This window comes from Pristis pectinata, chromosome 6 (genome assembly GCF_009764475.1).
Source record: "Pristis pectinata isolate sPriPec2 chromosome 6, sPriPec2.1.pri, whole genome shotgun sequence".
Lineage (NCBI taxonomy): Eukaryota > Metazoa > Chordata > Chondrichthyes > Rhinopristiformes > Pristidae > Pristis > Pristis pectinata.
The window spans coordinates 2,393,744-2,415,012 of NC_067410.1; the positions used below are offsets into that span (position 1 = coordinate 2,393,744).

Sequence of the window (21,269 nt, forward strand, 5' to 3'; positions counted from 1 at the left end):
TGATGGGACAGTGTGGAGGGAGCTTCACCCTGTGTGTGACCCATGCTGTACCCAGTGTTGACACTGGTCACGCGCCCCCGCAGAGCCCTGTGTCTCCTGCTGACCTCTCCCTTCCTGCCCCGCAGGTTCAGGACATGGAGCTGTCGGCGGGGCAGGACGAGGGGAGCGAGTTGTCCACTGAGGGCCCTTTCACCAGCCATGGCACACTGCTCTTCACCTGCGTGCTGCCCACACAGAGTCCAGCCGACGGCCAGTCCGAGGTCATCGACGTGGAGGTGCCAGTCAACAGCACGGTGAGGTCCCTCCGTCTGCTGGTGTGGGTGAGGGCCGCGGGCAAGAGTGCCACGCCCAGCACCTACCAGCTCTCCAGTCCTGATTACTTCCAGCTGCTCTACAGGAAGGGTCCCACCTGGTACGAGATCTTCGACAACCAGCAGATCCTGCAGACACTGGATTCAGTTCGGTACTGGAGGAACCTGGGCTGCAGGAAGGGCCAGATCTTCATGAAGCAGCGAGCCAGAGAGACGGCGGAGAGTCAGTGCTTCTGGGACAGGATGGCCCAGCTGATCGGCTGCGATGTCCGGACCCTGGTGACCAGCGAGCAGGACGAGCTGAACTCAGCCAGGAGGAAGCTGGCTGCGGTCAGGCGAGCGGAGCTGCAGGACCGCGACGCCAGGGCTTACGCCATGGAGCCCTGGCTGGACACCAGCCCCCTCCCCGAGGGTCTGCTGGCCCTGGCCACCAAGGACCTGGTGGTGGCCATCCACCACGGCAGCAGCAGCCGCAAGATGAAGGTGAGTGCCTACCACACGCCCGACGTGGTCATCCACACCTACTTCCAGAGGATGCAGGAGAAGGGGCTGCCTGTGGACCCCTCCGACGGCCAGCTGGTGCTGAAGGTGTGCGGGCGCGAGGAGTACCTCACCGGCAACTGGTCTCTGCTGGACTTCTGCTGGGTGCGCCACTGCCTGAAGAACAAGGAGGAGCTGCACCTGGCGCTGGTGCCGCCCCTGGCCGAGGATGAGGTGGCGGCCGAGGAGGACTGGCCGCTGGTGGACGAGGACACGGGGCTGAGCCTCACCCACCAGCAGATGACCCTGAGCGGCCGGGGGGCCGAGGAGGTATCCGTACTCTCACTCTGGGACTGCCACCACCCCTTCCGAGTCAAGCTGCTGGGACTGGACTCCCCCGGCCCACCGGGCAAGGGTGCCAACCGGGTGTACGTGGAGGTGTCTGTGCTCCACGGCACCCTCGTCCTGTCCAGCGCCCGGACCCCCTCGCTGCCCCTGGCCGACGAGGTGCTCTGGAACATCTGGCTGGACTTGGACCTTCTGGTGCGGGACCTCCCCCGGGGCTGCCGGCTGGGGCTGCTGGTATACGGGCTGGACGAGGAGTGTTCGTCCCCGGCCCGGGATGCCAGGGACCCCCGGCTCCTTCACCACGCCAGCCTGCCGCTGATCGACCACCGCTCGCACCTGCAGCAGGGGGAGCGGGTGCTGCACCTGTGGCCCCACCCCGGCGGCGAGGGGGGTCCGGCCGCCCACCAGCTCCACTGGCTGCCGGCCCGGACCAACCCCGAGCTCCACACCTCCGCCGCCCTCTGCATCCTGCTCGACACCTACGACTGGCCGGTGGTCCTGCCCAGCGGCCCGGGTCCGGCGGGGAGGGGGCCGGACCCCGGGGGTGCCCCGGCCGGGGTGGACGCCGGTCCCGGACAGCAGACGGACGCGTTCGGGCACTTCACCGAGCAGTGCGGCCGCTACAGCCGCTCGCTGCCCCCGTTCCTGGGCACGGTGCCCTGGGGGGAGCAGCGGGCGGTGCAGGAGGTGCAGTGGCTGCTCCGGTGCTGGGACCCTGCCCGGCTGGAGCTGCCCGACGCCCTGCAGCTGCTCGGGGCGCAGTTCCCCGACCCGGAGGTTCGCAGGTTGTCGGTGCGGCGGCTGCAGCGGCTGCGGAGCGGAGAGGTGCAGAGGTACCTACTGCAGCTGGTGCAGGTGAGTCACACCCCCTGTACACCCACTGTACACCTCCCACACCGCACACACATACACACCCCACACCCCCACACACACACACACACCGCACACACACCCCCCACACCCCCCCACACACACCCCCCACACCCCCCACACACCCCCCACACCCCCCACACCCCCACACACACCCCCACACCCCACACACCCCACACACACCCCCCACACCCCACACACACCCCCCACACCCCCCACACACCCCCCACACCCCCACACCCCCACACACACCCCCCACTCCCCACACACACCCCACACACACACCCCCCCACACCCACACCCCCCCACACCCACCCAGCCCACACACCACAAACACACCCCCCACCACACACACCCCACACCCACCCACACACACACCACACCCCCCCACCACCCCCCCCACACCCCCCACCACCCCCCCCACCCCACACACCCCCCACACACACCCCCCACACCCCCCACCACACACACCCCACCACCCCACACACCCCTACACACACCCCCCACACCCCATACACACCCCCCACACACACCCACCCACACACACCACACACCCCCCACCACACACACCCCCCACACCCCACACACACACCCCCCCACACCCCCCCCACACCCCACACACCACCCCCCACCACACACACCCCCCCACACACACCCACCCCCACACACCCCCCCACACCCCCCCCACACACACCCCCCCCACCCCACACACACACCCCCACACACACCCCCCACACCCCCCCACACACCCCCCACCACACACACCCCCCACACACACCCCCCACACCCCACACACCCCCCCACACACACCCCCACACACACCCCCCACACCCCACACACACCCCCACACCCCACACACACCCCCCACACACACCCCCACACCCCACACACACACACCCCCCACACACACCCCCACACCCCACACACACCCCCACACCCCACACACACCCCCCACACACACCCCCCACACACACCCCCCACACCCCACACACACCCCCCACACACACCCCCCCACACACACCCCCCACACCCCACACACACACCCCCACACACACCCCCCCCACACCCCCCACACCCCACACACACCCCACACACACCTCCCACACCCCACACACACCCCCCACACACACCCCCCACACCCCACACACACCCCCCACACCCCACACACACACACCCCCCACACCCCACACACACCCCCCCACACACACCCCCCACACCCCCACACACACCCCCACACCCCACACACACACACCCCCCACACACACCCCCACACCCCACACACACCCCCCACACCCCACACACACACCCCCACACACACACCCCACACACACCCCCCACACACCCCCCCACACCCCACACACACACCCCCACACACACACCCCACACCCCACACACACCCCCCACACCCCCCACACCCCACACACACCCCACACACACCCCCCACACCCCCCACACCCCACACACACCTCACACCCCCCACACACACCCCCCACACCCCACACACACCCCCCACACACACACCCCCACACACCCCCCACACACACCCCCCACACCCCACACACACCCCCACACCCCCCCACACACACCCCCCACACCCCACACACACCCCCACACCCCACACACACACACACCCCACACACACCCCCCCCACACACCCCCCACACCCCACACACACACCCCCACACACACCCCCCACACACACCCCACACCCCACACACACCCCCCACCCCACACACACCCCCCACACACACCCCACCCCCCCCCCCACACTCCCCACACCCCCCACACACCCCCCCCACACCCCCCACACACACACCCCACACCCCACACCCCCAACCCACACACCCCACACACCCCACCCACACACCCCACACACACACACCCCCCACACACACCCCCCACACCCCACACACACACCCCCACACACACCCCCCACACACACACCCCCACACACTCCTCCCACACATCCCTCCTACACCCCCCACACACACACCCTGCACACACCCCAACACACACCCCCACATACTCCTCCCACACCCACACACCCCACACACACACACCCACACCCCCACACACACCCCTACCACCCCCACACCCCCTATACACACCACCCACACCCTCCAACACACCGCATGCCCCCCACAACCCTCCCCCAACACCCCCCCTGAGGGCACCGGGCCTGGGGTAGGTCCTGAACTTTAACCAGAGGCCATTCAGCCCCTCAACTGATCTTTGCCACCACCCCACCCCCCACACACCTCCTGATGCCCCCCTTGGCTCCACAACTTGGGACAAAGTTGGTTGACATGGACTTGCAGGTCCAAGGGGCCTGTGTCAGTGACCGGTTCCTGGGAGAGATTCACAGACCCACCCCCCTCGGGGCAGAAATTCCTCCCCTACCCCTTCCCCAGGGTGAAATGTCTACCCCCACCCCCGGGACGGTGCCCCTGGTCTACCCTGCGGGAACCACCCCCAGTGTCCTCCCCTCCCCCACCCCCACCTGCGTCTGGTTCAGTGACACACTCCCTCCCCTCGTGGTGACGGCACGTGGTCTGGGTACAGTGGTTCACCACCCGCACCCACCACCCCCCACAACCATTGTGCCCACTCCTTATCAGCTGATCATCTCTCATTGCAACAGGAGGAGGCCCTTCAGCCCCTCATCCTCAGCCCCTTCCACTCCCACCCCCATCCCCCACCTCCTGCCCCTCATCCTCAGGAACTGAGGAACAAAACTCTGAATGAACATCGACAACTGATGGACTGTGCCCATCCCACGTCCCGGATCCCAGACCCCCAGATCCCAGACCCCCAGTTCCCTGGATCCCCACCCTCCGGGGGAGGTCAATACTGAACCCCGACTCCAGTCTTCAAACATTGCCTGGACCCAGGGGAGAGGTTCCCTCCGCCCACTCCCCCTCCACTCCCTCCCCTCCCTCCCCCTTCCCCCTTCACCCTCCCCTCCCCCCCCCTTCACCGTCCCCTCCCCTTCACCCTCCCACCTCTGAGTATTGTCTGTCTGTCCTCCAGGCACTGAAATTTGAACCGTACCACGACAGCAGCCTGGCCAGGTTCCTGATTGGCTGGGCGCTGAGGGTGAGTGTCGACTAGGGAAGGCATCACACTTCACGAGAGGGTCCCTGTTCCCACTGGTATTGGTATTGGTTTATTATTGTCACTTGTACCAAGGTACAGTGAAAAGCTTGTCTTGCATTCCGATCGTACAGATCAATTCATTACATCAGGGCATCGAGGCAGTACAGGGTAAAAACAATGACAGAATGCAGAACAAAGTGTCACAGCTACGGGGAAGTGCAGTGCAGTCAGACAATAAGGTGCAAGGTCATAACAAGGTAGATTGTGAGGTCATCGTATAAGGGAACCGTTCAATAGTCTGTTCACTGTGGAATAGAAGCCGTCCTTAAGTCTGGTGGTACATGCCCTCAGGCTCCTGTATCTTCTGCCTGGTGGGAGAGGGGAGAAGAGAGAATGACCTGGGTGGGTGGGGTCTTTGATTATGTTGGCTGCTTCACCAAGGCAGCGAGAAGTGTAGACAGAGGGGAGGCTGGTGTGTGTGATGCGCTGAGCTATGTCCACAACTCTCTGCAGTTTCTTGTGGTCCCGGGCAGAGCAGTTGCCGTAACAAGCTGTGATGCATCTGGATAGGATGCTTTCTAAGATTTCTTAATCAGTCACATGTACATCGAAACACACAGTGAAAGGCATCTTTTGCGTAGAGTGTGCTGGGGGCAGCCCGCAAGTGTCGCCACACTTCCGGCGCCAACATAGCACGCCCACAACTTCCTAACCTGTATGTCTTTTGGAATATAGGAGGAAACCAGAGAACCCGGAGGAAACCCACACAGACACGGGGAGAACGTACAAACTCCTTACAGACAGTGGCCAGAATTGAACCCAGGTCGCTGGCGCTGTAAAGCATTACGCTAACCGCTGCACTACCGTGCCTACTGTGGTGCATCTATAAAAGTTGGTGAGGGTCAAAGGGGACATGCTAAATTTCTTTACCTCCTGAGGAAGCAGAGGCGCTGGTGAGCTTTCTTGGCCGTGGTGTCTACGTGGTTGGACCAGGACAGGCTATCTTACAAACCAACGACATAATCTGCTTCAGTGATGTTAATGTTGGACCCACTCTATCTCCACCCCTCCCACAGTGTGACGCTCCCTCCACACCCTCGCCGGACCATGGGATCAGTCTGTGCAGTCATCGCCTTGCTCTTCCCGGGGTTGGGCTGACCATGTGGGAACGTGGAGGGGGGGATGGGTCCGCACTGTGGGATCGCTCTGTGTACCGACACCCCTCACTCCTTCTCTCCCACAGAGCAAGACGATCGGCCACTTCTTCTTCTGGTACTGCCGCGCTGAGGTGACGGGCTCGGCGCACTGCGCGGACCGCTACGCGGTGATCCTTGAGGCCTACCTGCTGGGCTGCAGTCAGGCCCTGCTGGAGAGTTTCCAGCGGCAGGTGCAGCTGGTGACGGCCCTCAGCCGGGTGGCCACCCACATGAAGACAGCCATCGCTGAGAAGAGCGACGTCCCGCACAACGGTCAGCCCAGGGGCAGGGGTGGGGGGTGGGGGGCAGTGCTTGGCCCACCCTGGGACCGAGGGAAGGGCGGAGACATTGGGTGGGGTGGGGGGTGGACGAGGGGTGAAGGCTGGGTGGTGGAGGGGCCAGGGAAACCCCACTGAGGGGGTTGCTGGGGGAGCGAGAGAGTTGGGAGTATGGAGGGGGCTGGGGGAGAGGGGTTGGAGGTGGATATCTGGGAGGGAGGTTCCTGCTCCAAGGACCCAGAGCACTAGCCAATGTCCCACCCTGAGCTGGGATTGGGACCGAGGTTCCCACAGCCCTGGGCCCTGCCTGCTGAGGACTAGGGTCCATCTCCTACCTGCGGGATCAGCCTGCCCAGGGTGATGGGGGGTGGGGGGGTGTCTGTGTATTGTCACCTGTACCGAGGTCCAGTGAAGAACTTTGTTTTGCTGCCATCCATACAGATCATTTCATCACATCAGTACGTTGAGGCAGTACAAGGGAAAACAGTAACAGAATGCAGAATAGAGAAAGTGCAGTGCAGGCAGACAATAAGGTGCAAGGTCATAACGAGGTAGATCGTGAGGTCAAGAGTCCATCTTCTCGTACTAGGGGACTGTTTAGTAGTCTGTGGGGTGGGGGGCATCACTGTGTATCTGTAGCCCACGACTGTGTTGTCTTTCCTTCATGTCGAGTGTACCCCATACCCCTTCCTGTCCTCGAGTGAACCTTCTCCCTCCAGAGACTCTGAGACTCTCACTGTCCCTGTGTGTGCGTGTGTGCGTGTGCGTGTATGTGCGTGTGTGTGCGTGTGTGTGTGTGTGCGTGTGTGTGCGTGTGTGTGTGCGCGTGTGTGTGTGCATGTGTGTGCGTGTGTGCGTGTGCGTGTATGTGCGTGTGTGCGTGTGTGTGCGTGTGTGTGCGTGTGTGTGTGTGTGCGTGTGTGTGCGCGCGTGTGTGCGTGTGTGTGTGTGCATGTGTGTGTGTGTGTGCGTGTGTGCGTGTGCGTGTGTGTGCGTGTGTGTGTGTGTGTGCGTGTGTGTGTGCGCGTGTGTGCGTGTGTGTGTGTGTGCATGTGTGTGTGTGCGTGTGTGTGTGCGTGTGTGTGTGTGTGTGCGTGCGTGTGCGTGTGTGTGTGTGTGTTTGTGCGTGTGAACAAGTTACGTGAGGTGAACAGATCCGGCAGCAGCGGCAAGAACCTCCCAACCTCCTCCTGTCCTGGGGTCTGGGTCAGGTCCAACTCCTCTGTCTGCTCCCCTCACTGATTGGTCAGTGAACCTGTGGGCCCAGGTAGAGCCCCTCACTGATTGGTCAGTGAACCTGTGGGCCCAGGTAGAGCCCCTCACTGATTGGTCAGTGAACCTGTGGGCCCAGGTATAGTCGTACGTCTCTGGTCGAACCCTCTCTCACTGCTGTCCAGATCGGGAAGACCTTGCTTTACCCCGAATCTTTCCCCGTCATGGGATGTCCCAAAACATTCCTCTTGAACTTCTTTTAAGCTTAAGACCCAGGAGCAGGGCTCGGATACATCACCAGGGCCCTCAGTGAGATCTTGGTCTGCGCTCCACTCCCTGCCTGTTCCCTGTTCCCTCCACCCCTCCACAGACCAGACCCCTGTCTCTTCAGTGACTCCTCCAGGAAGACAATTCCCAAGATTTACCACTGAGAGCAGAAACTCCCCCATCTGCATTCCCATGGGCCATCCTACATTCGTTCTCCATCTCCCACAGGGGAGACGCTCTCAGCATCCACCCGCTGACCCCGCCGAAGCTTCTGGCTCAATAAGGTCACCGCTCGCTCACTGAAGCTCTTGGGAATTGGTCCAAACTCCTCACCTACAGCAGGTGAGGTGGTCACCCCTGCGTTGTGTACACACCCCTCACATGGGACGTGACAACAGCCGGAGGCTGCGATGGGGGCGGGAATGTGTTGGACCCTGGGGTGAACAGTTCACCTGCTTCTTCGAAGTCGGAGCCCTGGGGATCTTCTGGGGTGGTAGTTTGGTGTCTCACTGAGGACAGCACCTCCAGCAGTGTGGCACTCCCTCTGTACTGCACTGGGGGAGATCCAAACCCCAGACCTTCGGGGCAGACCACTCCGCTTTGATGTGGATCCACATGTGGGCTGAGTACGGGAGTGGGGAGGGGTGAGGGGATATGGGAGAGGGCAGAGGGGGTGCGGCAGGGAAGGGGAGGGGGTGAGGGGAGGGGGTGAGGGGGAGGAGAGAAGAGGGGAAGGGGGTGAGGGGATATGGGAGGGAAGACAGGGTGATGGCAGGGGAGGGGAGGGGGAGGCGGTGAGGGGGTGGAGGGGAGGGGATGTGGGTGAGGGGAGGAGGGGAGGTGGTGAGGGGGAGGATGGGAGGAGGGAAGGGGAGAGGGGAGGGAGTGAGGAGAGGTGGGTGAGGGGGAGGGGGTGAGGGAGGTGGGTGAGGAGAGAGGAGCGGAGGCAGGTTAAGGGCACTGACACCTCTCGTCTCGTCGCAGCCGCCTCCCTGCTGCAGGACCTGCTGAGGAAGGCGGGGCTGCCCCAGGACTTCGTGACTCCCTACAACCCGCGCATCAAAGCCGGTCGCATCCTGGTGAGGGAGTGTCACACTGTGGGAGGGGCGGTAATGATCTGGCTGCACTTTAGTCTGGTGCTGTTAGTTTACGGGCACCCGGTGTGGGGCGGGGCGCGCGGGGTATCTCCTGGTGGGTCTTCTGCTGGGCCTGGCCAAGCTGGCCATCCACGGGACTCGGCGGCGGGTGGCTGGGGGTTCCGGCCGGTCGGCCTGCCTGCCCGTCTTCCGCGCATACGTGTGCGCGCGGGTGTCTTTGGAGAGGGAGCACGCGGTGTCCGCGGGCGCCCTGGCTGAGTTCCACGCTCGGTGGGCCCCTCGGGATCGCATGTGTCGTGGACGGTACAAATGCGATTTTGATCTGAAGTGTTGTGTGTTGCGGTAGCGGGCATGGTGTTGCGTGTGTGTTTCGCGGGTACTAGTTTGCATTATTCTCTATAGTCATGTAGTTGCTCAGTTGTTTCTTTCTGTATTATCTGTAATGTATTGGTTGTCGTTTGTAGTGCTTTTAGCGAATAAATGTCTTGTATTAAAAAAAAGGGGCAGTACTGAGGGAGGGTCACACTGTGGGAGGGGACCTTGAACTCTGGGACCCTGAGCTCTGGGACCTTCTCTGACCCCCCCCCCCCCCCCTCCCGGTGACAGGGTTCGGACAGCAGGCAGACCGTGCTGCCCCTGGGGTGGGGTGGGCTGTGTGGGTTCGGGGCACTTTGTGAACAGCCGGTCCCCCTGCCCCTGGACAGGTCGATCGATGTAAGGTCATGGCCTCCAAGAAGAAGCCTCTGTGGTTAGAGTTCACCTGGGCTGACCCCGAGGGGTCACCGGACCGGCCAATCGGCATCATCTTCAAGCACGGCGACGACCTGCGGCAGGACATGCTGATCCTCCAGGTACGGACACCTCAGAGGCTGATCGGTCCCCAGCGCTTCTGTCCTCTGTACCAACACCACCCTCCAGGCTGGGCTCCCTACTCACCGAGGGAGGGGCTGAGGGGGTGGAGAGGTTGGCGGGAGGGGCCGGTGACTGTGGGGAGAATGGGGGGGGGGGTGTGGGTGGCGGGAGGAGGGGGCGGGCAGGGGGAGATGATGGAGAGGGGAGGGCTGTTGAGGAGGGATCAGAGAGGGGTGAGGAGATGTGTAGGAGATTGAGAGGAGGGGAGGGCAAGCAGAGAGGGTTGGGGGTAGCTAGTGAGGAGGGGTCACTGAGGGGAGGGGGTGGGGAGGAGGGTGAGGAGGGAGTGGGGAGGGGAGAGGGAGAATGAGGCTGGGGGGGGGGGGGAAGGGGACAGTGAGGAGGGGGCACTGTGAAGGCCCGTTTCAGTTTCCCACCATGTGCCTCAGGGTGGGGGTGGGTGGGGAAGGTGACGTCAGTGGGTGGCAGCACCCACGAATGCTAACGGGGGTATGCAGAGGGCTCAGGGCCCGTTCGGAGTTGGTCCCTGGGTCCCTGAGATTGGATCTGGACCAAAGTCAAAGTCAGACCATTGGTGGTCAGCTCAGGGTTAACTCTTGTTCCTCCCCCTCCCTCCCTCCCTCCCCCTCCCCCCTCCCCTCTCCCCCTCTCCCCCTCCTCCTCTCTCCCCCTCTCCCCTCTCATCCCCCTCCACCCTCCACCTCCTCTCCCCCTCCCCATACCATCCCCCTCCACCCTCCACCTCCCTCTTCCCCCTCCCCTTCCCCCCTCGTCTGCCTGTCTCACAGGCTCTGGTGATAATGGATTCCATCTGGCAGGAGAACTCGCTCGATCTGAACCTCATCCCCTACGGGTGCATCTCCACTGGATACAACATCGGTAAATCCTCCCCTCCTCCCTCTCTCTCCCCCCCTCGTTCCTCCTCTCCTCCTCACCTCTCTCTCGCTCTCTCCCTATCTCTCTCCCTCTTTCACTATCCCTCTGTCAGTCTCTCCCAATTTCTGCGGTGTCCGCAGGACCTTTTGTGTTGCTATTTGCAGAGGTACATCATCAACCAACCATCCACTATTGAAGGCAGCGGCTCCCAAACGATGGCGGTGTCTGGTACAGAAGGTGCCATCAGTTCCTCAAGGCCTGCACTCATTGGCCAGATCTTGTTTACACCTTTACCCCCAGTCACCCAGTTTTACCCTGTCAGAGACACCCCCCCCTCCCTGAAGCTCAACAAGCTTGCCAGGTCTTGTCCGGAAACGTCAACAATTCCTTTCCCCCCACAGACGCTGCTCGACCAGTTGAGTTCCTCCAGTGTTGCTCCGGGTTCTGGCGTCAGCATCTTCCCTGCCAGTTCTGTTGAATCTGGCTGACCCTGTCATAGGAGGGGCCGAATCCAGCTGCTCAGCTCTCCCAGCAGCCAGAGCTCCAAGCTCTCCGTCCCATGCACTGCTCCCTACTCCCACCTGCATTGGTGCTGATGCAGTGCTGCCTAATTCCATCGGTGCTGTTTTGGATGAATTGCCATCTGATTCCATCGACATTTTTGCTGGTGCACTGTTGTCTGTTCCCAAGTGTGTTGATTCAGGTGCACTGCTGCCTCACTCCACTTGCAATGGTGCTGATTCATTGCTGCCTAATTCCAGCTGCATTGGTGAATTTTCACTGCCACCTATTTTCAGCTGTGTTGGTTCAGGTGCACCGTTGCTGATTCCCAGCTGCACTGGTGTTGATGCATTGCTGTGTAGTTCCAGCCGCATTGGTGCTGATGTGTTGTGTAGTTCCAGCTGCATTACTGTTGGTGCATTGTTGCACAGTTCCAGCTGCAATGGTGCTGATGCATTGCTGCATGCACCACCCTGCACTGGTGAAGGGAGCCTTCTCCTCTCCCTGCCCCCAGTCCCAGCATCTTCCTTCCAAACTGGTAGTTTGAGTGTCTCCCTCCAACCTCTCCCGCGGTGTCTGCACCACTCGGCGGGAGCAGGGAGCCACCGTCTTCTGCGGAGATGGGGAGACCGGGGGGTGGGGGGACCACCATCGCATCATGCTGCGGCTGTGTGTGTTGCAGGGATGATCGAGGCGGTGGGAGGCGCAGCCACTATTGCAGCCGTGCAGCGGATGAAGGGCGGCAACAGCGGCGCATTCAAGAATGACGCGCTGCATGATTGGCTGAGGAACAAGCTGCAGGTGGAAGAAGAGGTGAGTCCCTCACTCCCTCGCCCCCTCACTCTCTCCAACCCTCGCCCCCTCACCTCCCCCCCACAGTGTGACCCTCCCTCAGTATGGCCCCTCCCACAGTGTGACCCTCCCTCAGTACCACCCACCCCACAGTGTGACCCTCCCTCAGTATGGCCCCTCCCACAGTGTGACCCTCCCTCGGTACCACCCCTCCAACAGTGTGACCCTCCCTCAGTACGGCCCCTCCCACAGTGACCCTCCCTCAGTACTACCCCTCCCACAGTGTGACCCTCCCTCAGTACGCCCCTCCCACAGTGCGGATTGAGAGCAGAACCCCAGTGTAATTTCAGGGTTGGACGGTGGGGGGTTTCTGCTGCCCACTCTGTCTGACTGAGACCGACTACCTGTGCTCCCCAGTACTACCATGCGATGGAGACCTTCGTCACCTCGTGCGCCGGGTACTGTGTGGCGACGTACGTGCTGGGCATCGGGGATCGACACAACGACAACATTATGATAACTGAGCAAGGTATGACCTCCGACCCCCGCACTCTGACATTGGGAACAGCCCTCCCAGCCTGGTTCACCCCCCCCCCCCCCCCCCCCCCCCCCCCCCAGCTGATATGTTCCCAATTTTTCCACCTTTGTTCAGTATCACAGAGTCATCCAGCACGGAAACAGGCCCTTCAGCCCAACTCGTCCATGCTGAACAAGTTGTCTCCATGAGCCAGTCCGATCTGCCCACGTTTGGCCCATATCCCTCTAAACCTTTCCTATCCGTGAACCTGTCCAAATATCTCTTAAATGTTGTTGATGGAACTGCCTCAACCACTTCCTGTGGCAGCTCGTTCCACACACCCTCACCCTCTGCGCGAAGAAGTTCCCCTCAGGTCCCCTTTAAATCTTTCCCCTCTCAACTTAAACCTGTGCCCTCTAGTTTTAGACTCCCCTACCCTGGGGAAACACTGTGACCGTCCACCTTATCTACGCCTCTCATGATTTTATAAACCTCTACAAGGACACCCCTCAGCCTCCTTCGCTCCAGGGAAAACAGTCCCAGCCTGTCCAGCCTCTCCTTATAACTCAAGCCCTCCAGTCCCGGTAATGTCCTGGTGAACCTTTCCCGCCCCCTCTCTAACTTAATCACATCCTTCCTGTAGCTGGGACCAACAACTTGTACAGCTGTAACATGACGTCCCAACTCCTGTACTCAGTGCCCTGACCGATGAAGGCCAGTGCGCCAAACACCTTCCTCACCACCCTGCTTACTGGTGTCTCCACTTTCGGAGAACTATGTACCTGTACCCTGAGGTCTCTGTTCTACAACACTCCCCTGGGCCCTGTCGTTCACTGTGGAAGTCCTGCCCTGGTTGAACTTCCCAAAGTGCAACACCTCGCACTTGTCTGAGTTAAATTCCTCAATAACCCTTGTAATTCCACAGATTTGAGTCTGGAAAGTCCCAGTAAATCCCAATATCCACATCTTTCCTTGTAGAGAAAGCCAAATTGGTAAATTGGTTTATTATTGTCACATGTACTGAGGTACAGTGAAAAACTTGTTTTGCATCCCATCCACACAGATCACGACAGTGCATTGAGGTAGTACAAGGGAAGACAATAACAGAATGCAGAATAAAGTGTTCCAGTTACAGAGAAAGTGCAGTGCAGGCAGACAATAAGGTGCAAGGTCATAACGAGGTAAATTATGAGGTCAAGAGTCCATCTTATCGTATAAGGGAACCATTCAATAGTCTTATAACAGCGGGATAGAAGCTGTCCTTGAGCCTGGTGGTACGTGCTTTCAGGCTTTTGTATCTTCTGCCTGATGGGAGAGGGGAGAAGAGAGAATGTCCGGGGTGGGTGGGGTCTTTGATTATGTTGGCTGCTTTACTGAGGCAACGAGGAGCCATTACACTCTAAAAATTCAACATTTTCACTTAGATTAGTTTGACTTCAACTTTCTAATCTGGAGAAGATGCCATCCTCTCACTTCAGCCTCTCATCTTCTGCCCCTCTGCTGAATCGTTCTGGGCCACCATTTAAAAGTTGGCCCTGCTGGGGTCTGGAGTCACATGTGGACCAGTCTCAGTGAGGTTGGTAAGTTCCTTCTCAGGAAGGAAATGGGTGGACCGCAGGGTTTACACGGTCACTGTGGTCTTCAGTGCCCAGACCAGTTTTGTATTCACATCAGCTGAATGGTAATCCCCAGCCGCTGGGGTGGATTTGGACTCATGTCCCAGTGATGCCCATATTCTGGGCGTAGATAAAACAAGTATTGGTCCCCACCCCCAGCCCCTGCACCACCTGAGCCCAGCATCACCTGCACTGGCTAGGTTGGTGGGTGGGTTAGTTGGATGATTGGTTGGTGGCTTGGAGACCTGGTTGTTTAATTGGTGAGTTAGTTGGTTAGTAGGCTGGTTGGTTAGTGGGTTTGTTGGTTGATTGGTTGGTGGGCTGGTCAGTTGGTGGGCTGGTCAGTTGGTGGGTTGGTTGGTGGGCTGGTCGGTTGGTGGGTTAGTTGGTTAATAGGTTGGTGGGTTGGTGGGCTGATCAGTTGGTGCCTTGGTCAGTTGGTGAGCTGGTCGGTTGGTGGGTTGGTCGGTTAATGGGTTGGTGGGTTGATGGGTTGGTCAGTTGGTGGGCTGGTTCTTTGGTGGGCTGGTGGGCAGGTGGTGGGTTGATTTGCCAGTTGTTCAGTGAGGGGAGATGGTGTTCCATTTGGCCCGTTGTTGGACAAGAGAGGAGAGATCAGGAAGGGGGCACTTCCAGGGACATCCTCACCCAGTCATTACCACTCCTGCACCTGGAAAGGGTGTCAGTGACCCACCTACCCCACACCACACCGATCCACTCCCATCTCCCAGCATTCCTTCTCCCTCGGAACCTCCTCACTCGGATGGGGAGCCCCCTCAGCAAGCCACCACCGTGGGTTGACCTGTGCCTTCTCATAATGGACTACTAGGGAGCGGTTGGTTGTTGCCAATACTTATCTCTCAGCCAATCTCACAAAAGCAGGATGTTTGCTTGTAATCATAAAACTGTTTGTGGGATCTTGCTGTGCACACATGAAGTACATGTTTCCTCCATCACAAGAGTCATCACGCTGCAAAGGCACCTGTTACTCGACCTGCTGAGTTCCTCCAGCAGTTCAGTTTTGCTGCACAAGTGAAGAGGGTGGTGGTGAAGACATACAGCACGTTTGCCTTCATTAGTCGAGGCAGTGAGTTCAAGAGTGGGGAAATTATGCTGCAGCTTTATAAAACTCTGGTTCGGCTGCATCTGGAGTATTGCATTCATTCTGGTCGCCCCATTACAGGAAGGATGTGGAGGCTTTAGAGAGGGTGCAGAAGAGGTTCACCAGGATGCTGCCTGGATTAGAGAACATGAGCTGTAAGGGGAGGTTGGACAAACTTGGGTTGTTTTCTCTGGAAGCTGAGGGGAGACCTGATAGAAGTTTATAAAATTATGAGAGGCACAGATAGGGTAGACGGTCAGAGTCTTTCCCAGGGTGGAAATGTCAAATACCAGAGGGCATCTATTTAAGGTGAGAGGGGGAAGGTTCAAAGGAGATGTATGGGGCAAGTTTTTTACACAGAGAGAGGTGGGTGCCTGGAATGTGCTGCCAGGGGTGGGGGTGGAGGCAGATACGATTGTGGCATTGAAGATGCTCATAGATATGCACATGGATGTGCAGGGAATGGAGAGAGAGGGATATTGTGCAGGCAGAAGGGATTAGTTTAACTAGGTATGGTTAGCTTAATGAGTTTGGCACAACATCAAGGGCTGTAGTGCCTGTTCCTGTGCTGTCCTGTCCTCTGTTCTATACTCTGTGGCCCTGGTGCTTTGGTACATCCTGAAAGAGATTTGGCAGGAGGTGTTCATTTTTATTCTGTTTTTCCTCCTTCCACAGGGAATTTATTCCACATCGACTTTGGTCACATTCTAGGCAACCGGAAGCGGATCCTGGGGGTGAACCGGGAGCGCGCACCCTTCGTCCTGACGCCAGACTTCCTTTACGTGATGGGACGCGTGAACAGAAGACCCAGCCTGTACTTCCAGCGGTTCAAGGTGAGCGGCCGTACTGGGCTCTGGGAGTTCCCCACAGACCCCTCCGTCCCTCCATTCACCAGCTCCCCTGGTAACGAGGAGTCAGCTTCCTTATCCGTGGATGATTCCAAACTGTAGTTGCTGTAAAAGGCAAGGTGCCCGTTAGAGGGTGTTAGGTGTCTGGAACGAGCTGCCAGAAGTGGGAGAGGGAGATACGATGGTGGTGTTTAAGAGGCATTTAGCCAGGCACATGAACAGCCGGGAAGTGGAGGGATATGGATCATACTGTAGGAGATAGAACATAGAACAGTACAGCACAGAACAGGCCCTTCAGCCCACAACGTTGTGCTGACATAGCTCATCCCTCCTACCTACAGAATGCCCACATCCCTCTATTTTCCTCTCATTCCTGTGCCCATTGAAGCCCCTCTTAAAAGCCCCGCAATGAATTTGCCTCCACCACCCCATCAGGCAACGCATTCCAGGCATCCACCACTCTCTCAGTAAAAAACCCCTCAAGCCTGTTCTGTACCTACCCCTCTCACCTTAAATCCATGCCCTCTGGTATTGGATCGCTCAATAATGGGGAAAAGATATTGCTTGTCCACCCTATCTATGCCCCTTATAATTTTATACACTTCCAACATATCACCCCTCAGCCTCTGCCGCTCCAGAGAAAAGAGCCCAAGTTTGTCCAGCCTCTCCTGATAGCTCATGCCCTCTAATCCAGGCAGCATCCTAGTAAACCTCCTCTGCACCCTCTCTAAAGCCTCAACATCCTTCCTATAGTGAGGTGACCAGAATTGCACGCAATACTCTAAATGTGGCCTAACCAGAGTTCTATAGAGATGCATCGTGACTTCTTGACTCCTGTACTCAATACCTTCATTAATGAAAGCAAGCATTCCGTAAGCCGCCTTAACCACCCTGTCTACCTGTGTAGCCACTTTCAAAGAGCCATGGACTTGCACCCCAAGGTCTCTCTGCTCTTCAACACTGTTAAGGGTCTTGCCCTTGAGAGTGTTCTGCCTCTTGACATTAGTCCTCTCAAGGCACAGCTCTGTGGGCCGAAGGGCCTGAATTGTGCTGTAATTGTTCTATGTTCTAAGGTGCACCACCTCACATTTATCCGGGTTAAACTCCACCTGCCATTTCTCTGCCCACATCTGCAGCTGATCTATATCACGCTGTATCCGTCGCCAGTCTTCTACACTATTCACAACTCCACCAATCTTGGTATCGTCTGCAAACTTACTAACCCACCCATCAACATACCCATCCAGGTCATTTATGTACATCACAAACAGCAGAGGTCCCAGTACAGATCACTGCGGAACACCACTACTCACAGGCCTCCAGCCTGAATAAGTCCCTTCAACCACCACCCTCTGTCTTCTACAGGCAAGCCAGTTCTGGATCTACACAGCCAATTCTCCACTGACCCCAGGCATCTGAACTTTCTTGATTAACTGATTATGTGGGAGCATGTCAAATGCCTTACTGAAGTCCATATAAATGGGATTAGTTAGATTAGCATTATGGTCGGCACAGACGTGGTGGGCCCATCAGGCAGAAGATACAAAAGCCCAAAAGCACGTACCACCAGGCTCAAGGACAGCTTCTATCCCGCTGTTATAAGACTATTGAACGGTTCCCTAGTACGATAAGATGGACAATCTACCTCATCGTGGCCCTTGCACCTTATTGTCTGCCTGCACTGCACTTTCTCTGTAACTGTAACACTTTATTCTGCATTCTGTTATTGTTTTCCCTTGTGCTGCCTCAATGCACTGATGTGATGATCTGTATGGAAGGCATGCAAAACAAAGTTTTTCACTGTACCTCGGTACTTGTGACAGTAATAAACCAATTCCAATTCCTGTGCTATACTGTTCCATGTTCTAAAGAACCTATAATGGACCAATCTCTTGACTTGAAAACAGAGAAACGTAGAAAACCTACAGCACAATACAGGCCCTTCAGCCCACAAAGCTGTGCCGAATGTCCTTATCTTAGAAATTACTAGGTTTACCCATAACCCTCTATTTTTCTCAGCCCCATGCACCTATCCAACAGTCTCTTAAAAGTCCCTATCGTATCCGCCTCCACTGCCGTTGCCGGCAGCCCATTCCCCACACTCACCACTCTCTGAGTAAAAAACTTACCCCTGACATCTCCTCTGTACCTACTTCCCAGCACCTTAAACCCGTGTCCGCTTGTGGCAACCATTTCAGCCCTGGGGAAAAGCCTCTGACTATCTACCCAATCAATGCCTCTCATCATCTTCTACACCTCTGTCAGGTCCCCCCTCATCCTCCGTTGCTCCAAGGAGAAAAGGCTGAGTTCCCTCAACCTGCTTTCATAAGGCATGCTCCCCAATCCAGGCAGCATCCTTGTAAATCTCCTCTGCACCCTTTTTATGGCTTCCACATCTTTCCTGTAGCGGGGTGACCAGAACTGAGCACAGTACTCCAAGTGGGGTCTGACCAGGGACCTATATAGCTGCAACAATACCGCTCAGCTCCTAAATTGAATTCCACAATTCATGAAGGACAATACACCATATGCCATCTTAACCACAGAGTCAACCTGTGCAGCTGCATTGAGTGTCCTATGGACTCGGACCCCAAGATCCCTCTGATCCTCCACACTGCCAAGAGTCTTACCCTTAATAATATATTCTGCCATCATATTTGACCTACCAAGATGAACCACTTCACACTTATCTGGGTTGAACTCCATCTGCCACTTCTCAGCCCAGTTTTGCAACCTATTTATGTCCTGCTCTAACCTCTGACTGCCCTCCACACTATCCACAAGAGCTCCAACCTTTGTGTCATCAGCAAACTTACTAACTCATCCCTCCACTTCTTCATCCAGGTCGTTTATAAAAATCGCAAAGAGTAAGGGTCCCAGAACAGATCCCTGAGGTATACCATTGATCACTGACCTCCACTCAGAATATGACCTGTAAACAACCACTCTTTGCCTTCTGTGGGCCAGCCAGTTCTGGATCCACACTGCAATGTCCCCTTGGATCCCATGCCTCCTTACTTTCTCAATAAGCCTTGCATGGGGTACCTTATCAAACGCCTTGCTGAAATCCATATACACTACATCTACTGCTCTCCCTTCATCGATGTGTTTAGTCACGTCCCCAAAAAATTCAGTCAGGCTCATAAGGCAGGACCTGCCCTTGATAAAACCATGCTGACTATTCCTAATCATATTATACCTCTCCAAATGTTCATAAATCCTGCCTCTCAGGATCTTCTCAATCAACTTACCAACCACTGAGGTAAGACTCACCGGTCTATAATTTCCTGGGCTATCCCTACTCCCCTTCTTGAATAAGGGAACAACATCTGCAACCCTCCAATCCTCCGGAACCTCTCCCGTCCCCATTGATGATGCAAAGATCATCGTCAGAGTCTCCGCAACCATCTCCCTCGCCTCCCACAGCAGCCTGGGGTACATCTCATCCGGTCCCGGCGACTATTCCAACTTGATGCTTTCCAAAAGTTCCAGCACCTCCTCTTTCTTAATATCTACATGTTCAAGCTTTTCAGCCTGCTGCAAGTCCTCACTACAATCCCCCAGATCTTTTTCCGTGGTGAATACTGATGTAAAGTATTCATTAAGTACCTCTGCTATTCCTTCGGGATCCATACACACTTTCCCACTGCTGCACTTGATAGGCCCTATTCTTTCGCATCTTATCCTCTTGCTCTTCACATACATGTAGAATGCCTTGGGGTTTTCCTTAATCCTGCCCGCCAAGGCCTTCTCATGGCCCCTTCTGGCTCTCCTAATCTCCTTCTTAAGCTCCTTCCTGTTAGCCTTATACTCTTCCAGACCTCTAACACTACCTGGCTCTCTGTACCTTTTGTAAGCTTTTCTTTGCTTCTTGACTAGATTTATTGCAGTCTTTGTACACCACAGTTCCTGTACCCTGTCATAACTTCCCTGTCTCACTGGAAAGTACCTACGCAGAACTCCACACAAGTATCCCCTGAACATTTGCCACATTTCGTCCGTACTTTTCCCTGAGAACATCTGTTCCCAATTTAAGCTTCCAATTTCCTGCCTGAGAGCCTCATAATTCCCCTTACTCCAGTTAAACGCTTTTCTATCTTGTCTGTTCCTATCTCTCTCCAATGCTATTGTAAAGGAGATAGAATTATGATCACTATCTCCAAAGTGCTCTCCCACTGAGTATTAGTGCCATTTGGGAATCAAGAACTAGAAGACATAGGTTTAAGGTGAGAGGGGAGATTTAATAGGGACCCGAGAAGCAACTTTTTCACCCAGAGGGTGGTGAGTATATGGAACGAGCTGCCAGAGGAAGCGGTGGAGGCAGGTACATTAACAACATTTGAAAGGTACTTGGACAGGTACATGGATAGGAAAGGTTTAGAGGAATATGGGCCAAACGCAGGCAAATGGGACTAGCTTAGATGGGAATCTTGGTCAGCATGGACTGGTTGGGCCGAAGGGCCTGTTTCTGTGCTGTATGACTGTATGTCCCTCCCACAGTGTGGCCCCCCCTCCCCCCCCAGTACTGACCGTGGTGTGTGTAGCCCCAGACCTCCTTGGCCAGGTTGACCACAGCCAGGTGGTAACCCCTGACCTCTGTTTCCAGGACACCTGTATCCAGGCCTACCTGAGCCTCCGGGCCCACTCCCCGCTCCTGATCAACCTCTTCTCGCTGATGCTCCTCACGGGGATTCCAGAGCTGAGCTGCACGCGGGACATCACCTACCTGCGGGAAGCGCTGGCCGTGGGCAGCGAGGAACAGGCCGCCCGCGAACATTTCCTGAGCCAGATCAGTCTCTGCGAGAGCCTGGGCTGGACGGTGCAGGCCAACTGGTGGATCCACATGTTCATGGGGATCAAACAGGCCTGAGTCCAGCGCGGGAGACGGACAACACGTCACAGGACCGACGGGCAACACGTCACGGGACCAATGGATGACACGTCACAGGACAGACAGGCAACATGTCATGGGACAGACGGGCGACACAT

General features: G+C 57.2%; 1 protein-coding gene across 1 annotated transcript; it reads left to right on the forward strand.

The window, feature by feature from the left end:
* Nucleotides 1-341: 341 nt before the first annotated feature.
* LOC127571291 (phosphatidylinositol 4,5-bisphosphate 3-kinase catalytic subunit gamma isoform-like) lies at nucleotides 342-21,152 on the forward strand (the record flags this gene model as incomplete). The annotated part of the gene is made up of 10 exons (XM_052017560.1): nucleotides 342-1,994; nucleotides 5,040-5,105; nucleotides 6,349-6,574; nucleotides 9,043-9,137; nucleotides 9,860-10,006; nucleotides 10,817-10,907; nucleotides 12,088-12,218; nucleotides 12,615-12,726; nucleotides 16,108-16,265; nucleotides 20,887-21,152. Coding segments are annotated over 10 exons (2,943 nt in total), but the record flags the coding sequence as incomplete, so codon positions are not given.
* Between the last annotated feature and the right edge of the window lie 117 nt (nucleotides 21,153-21,269).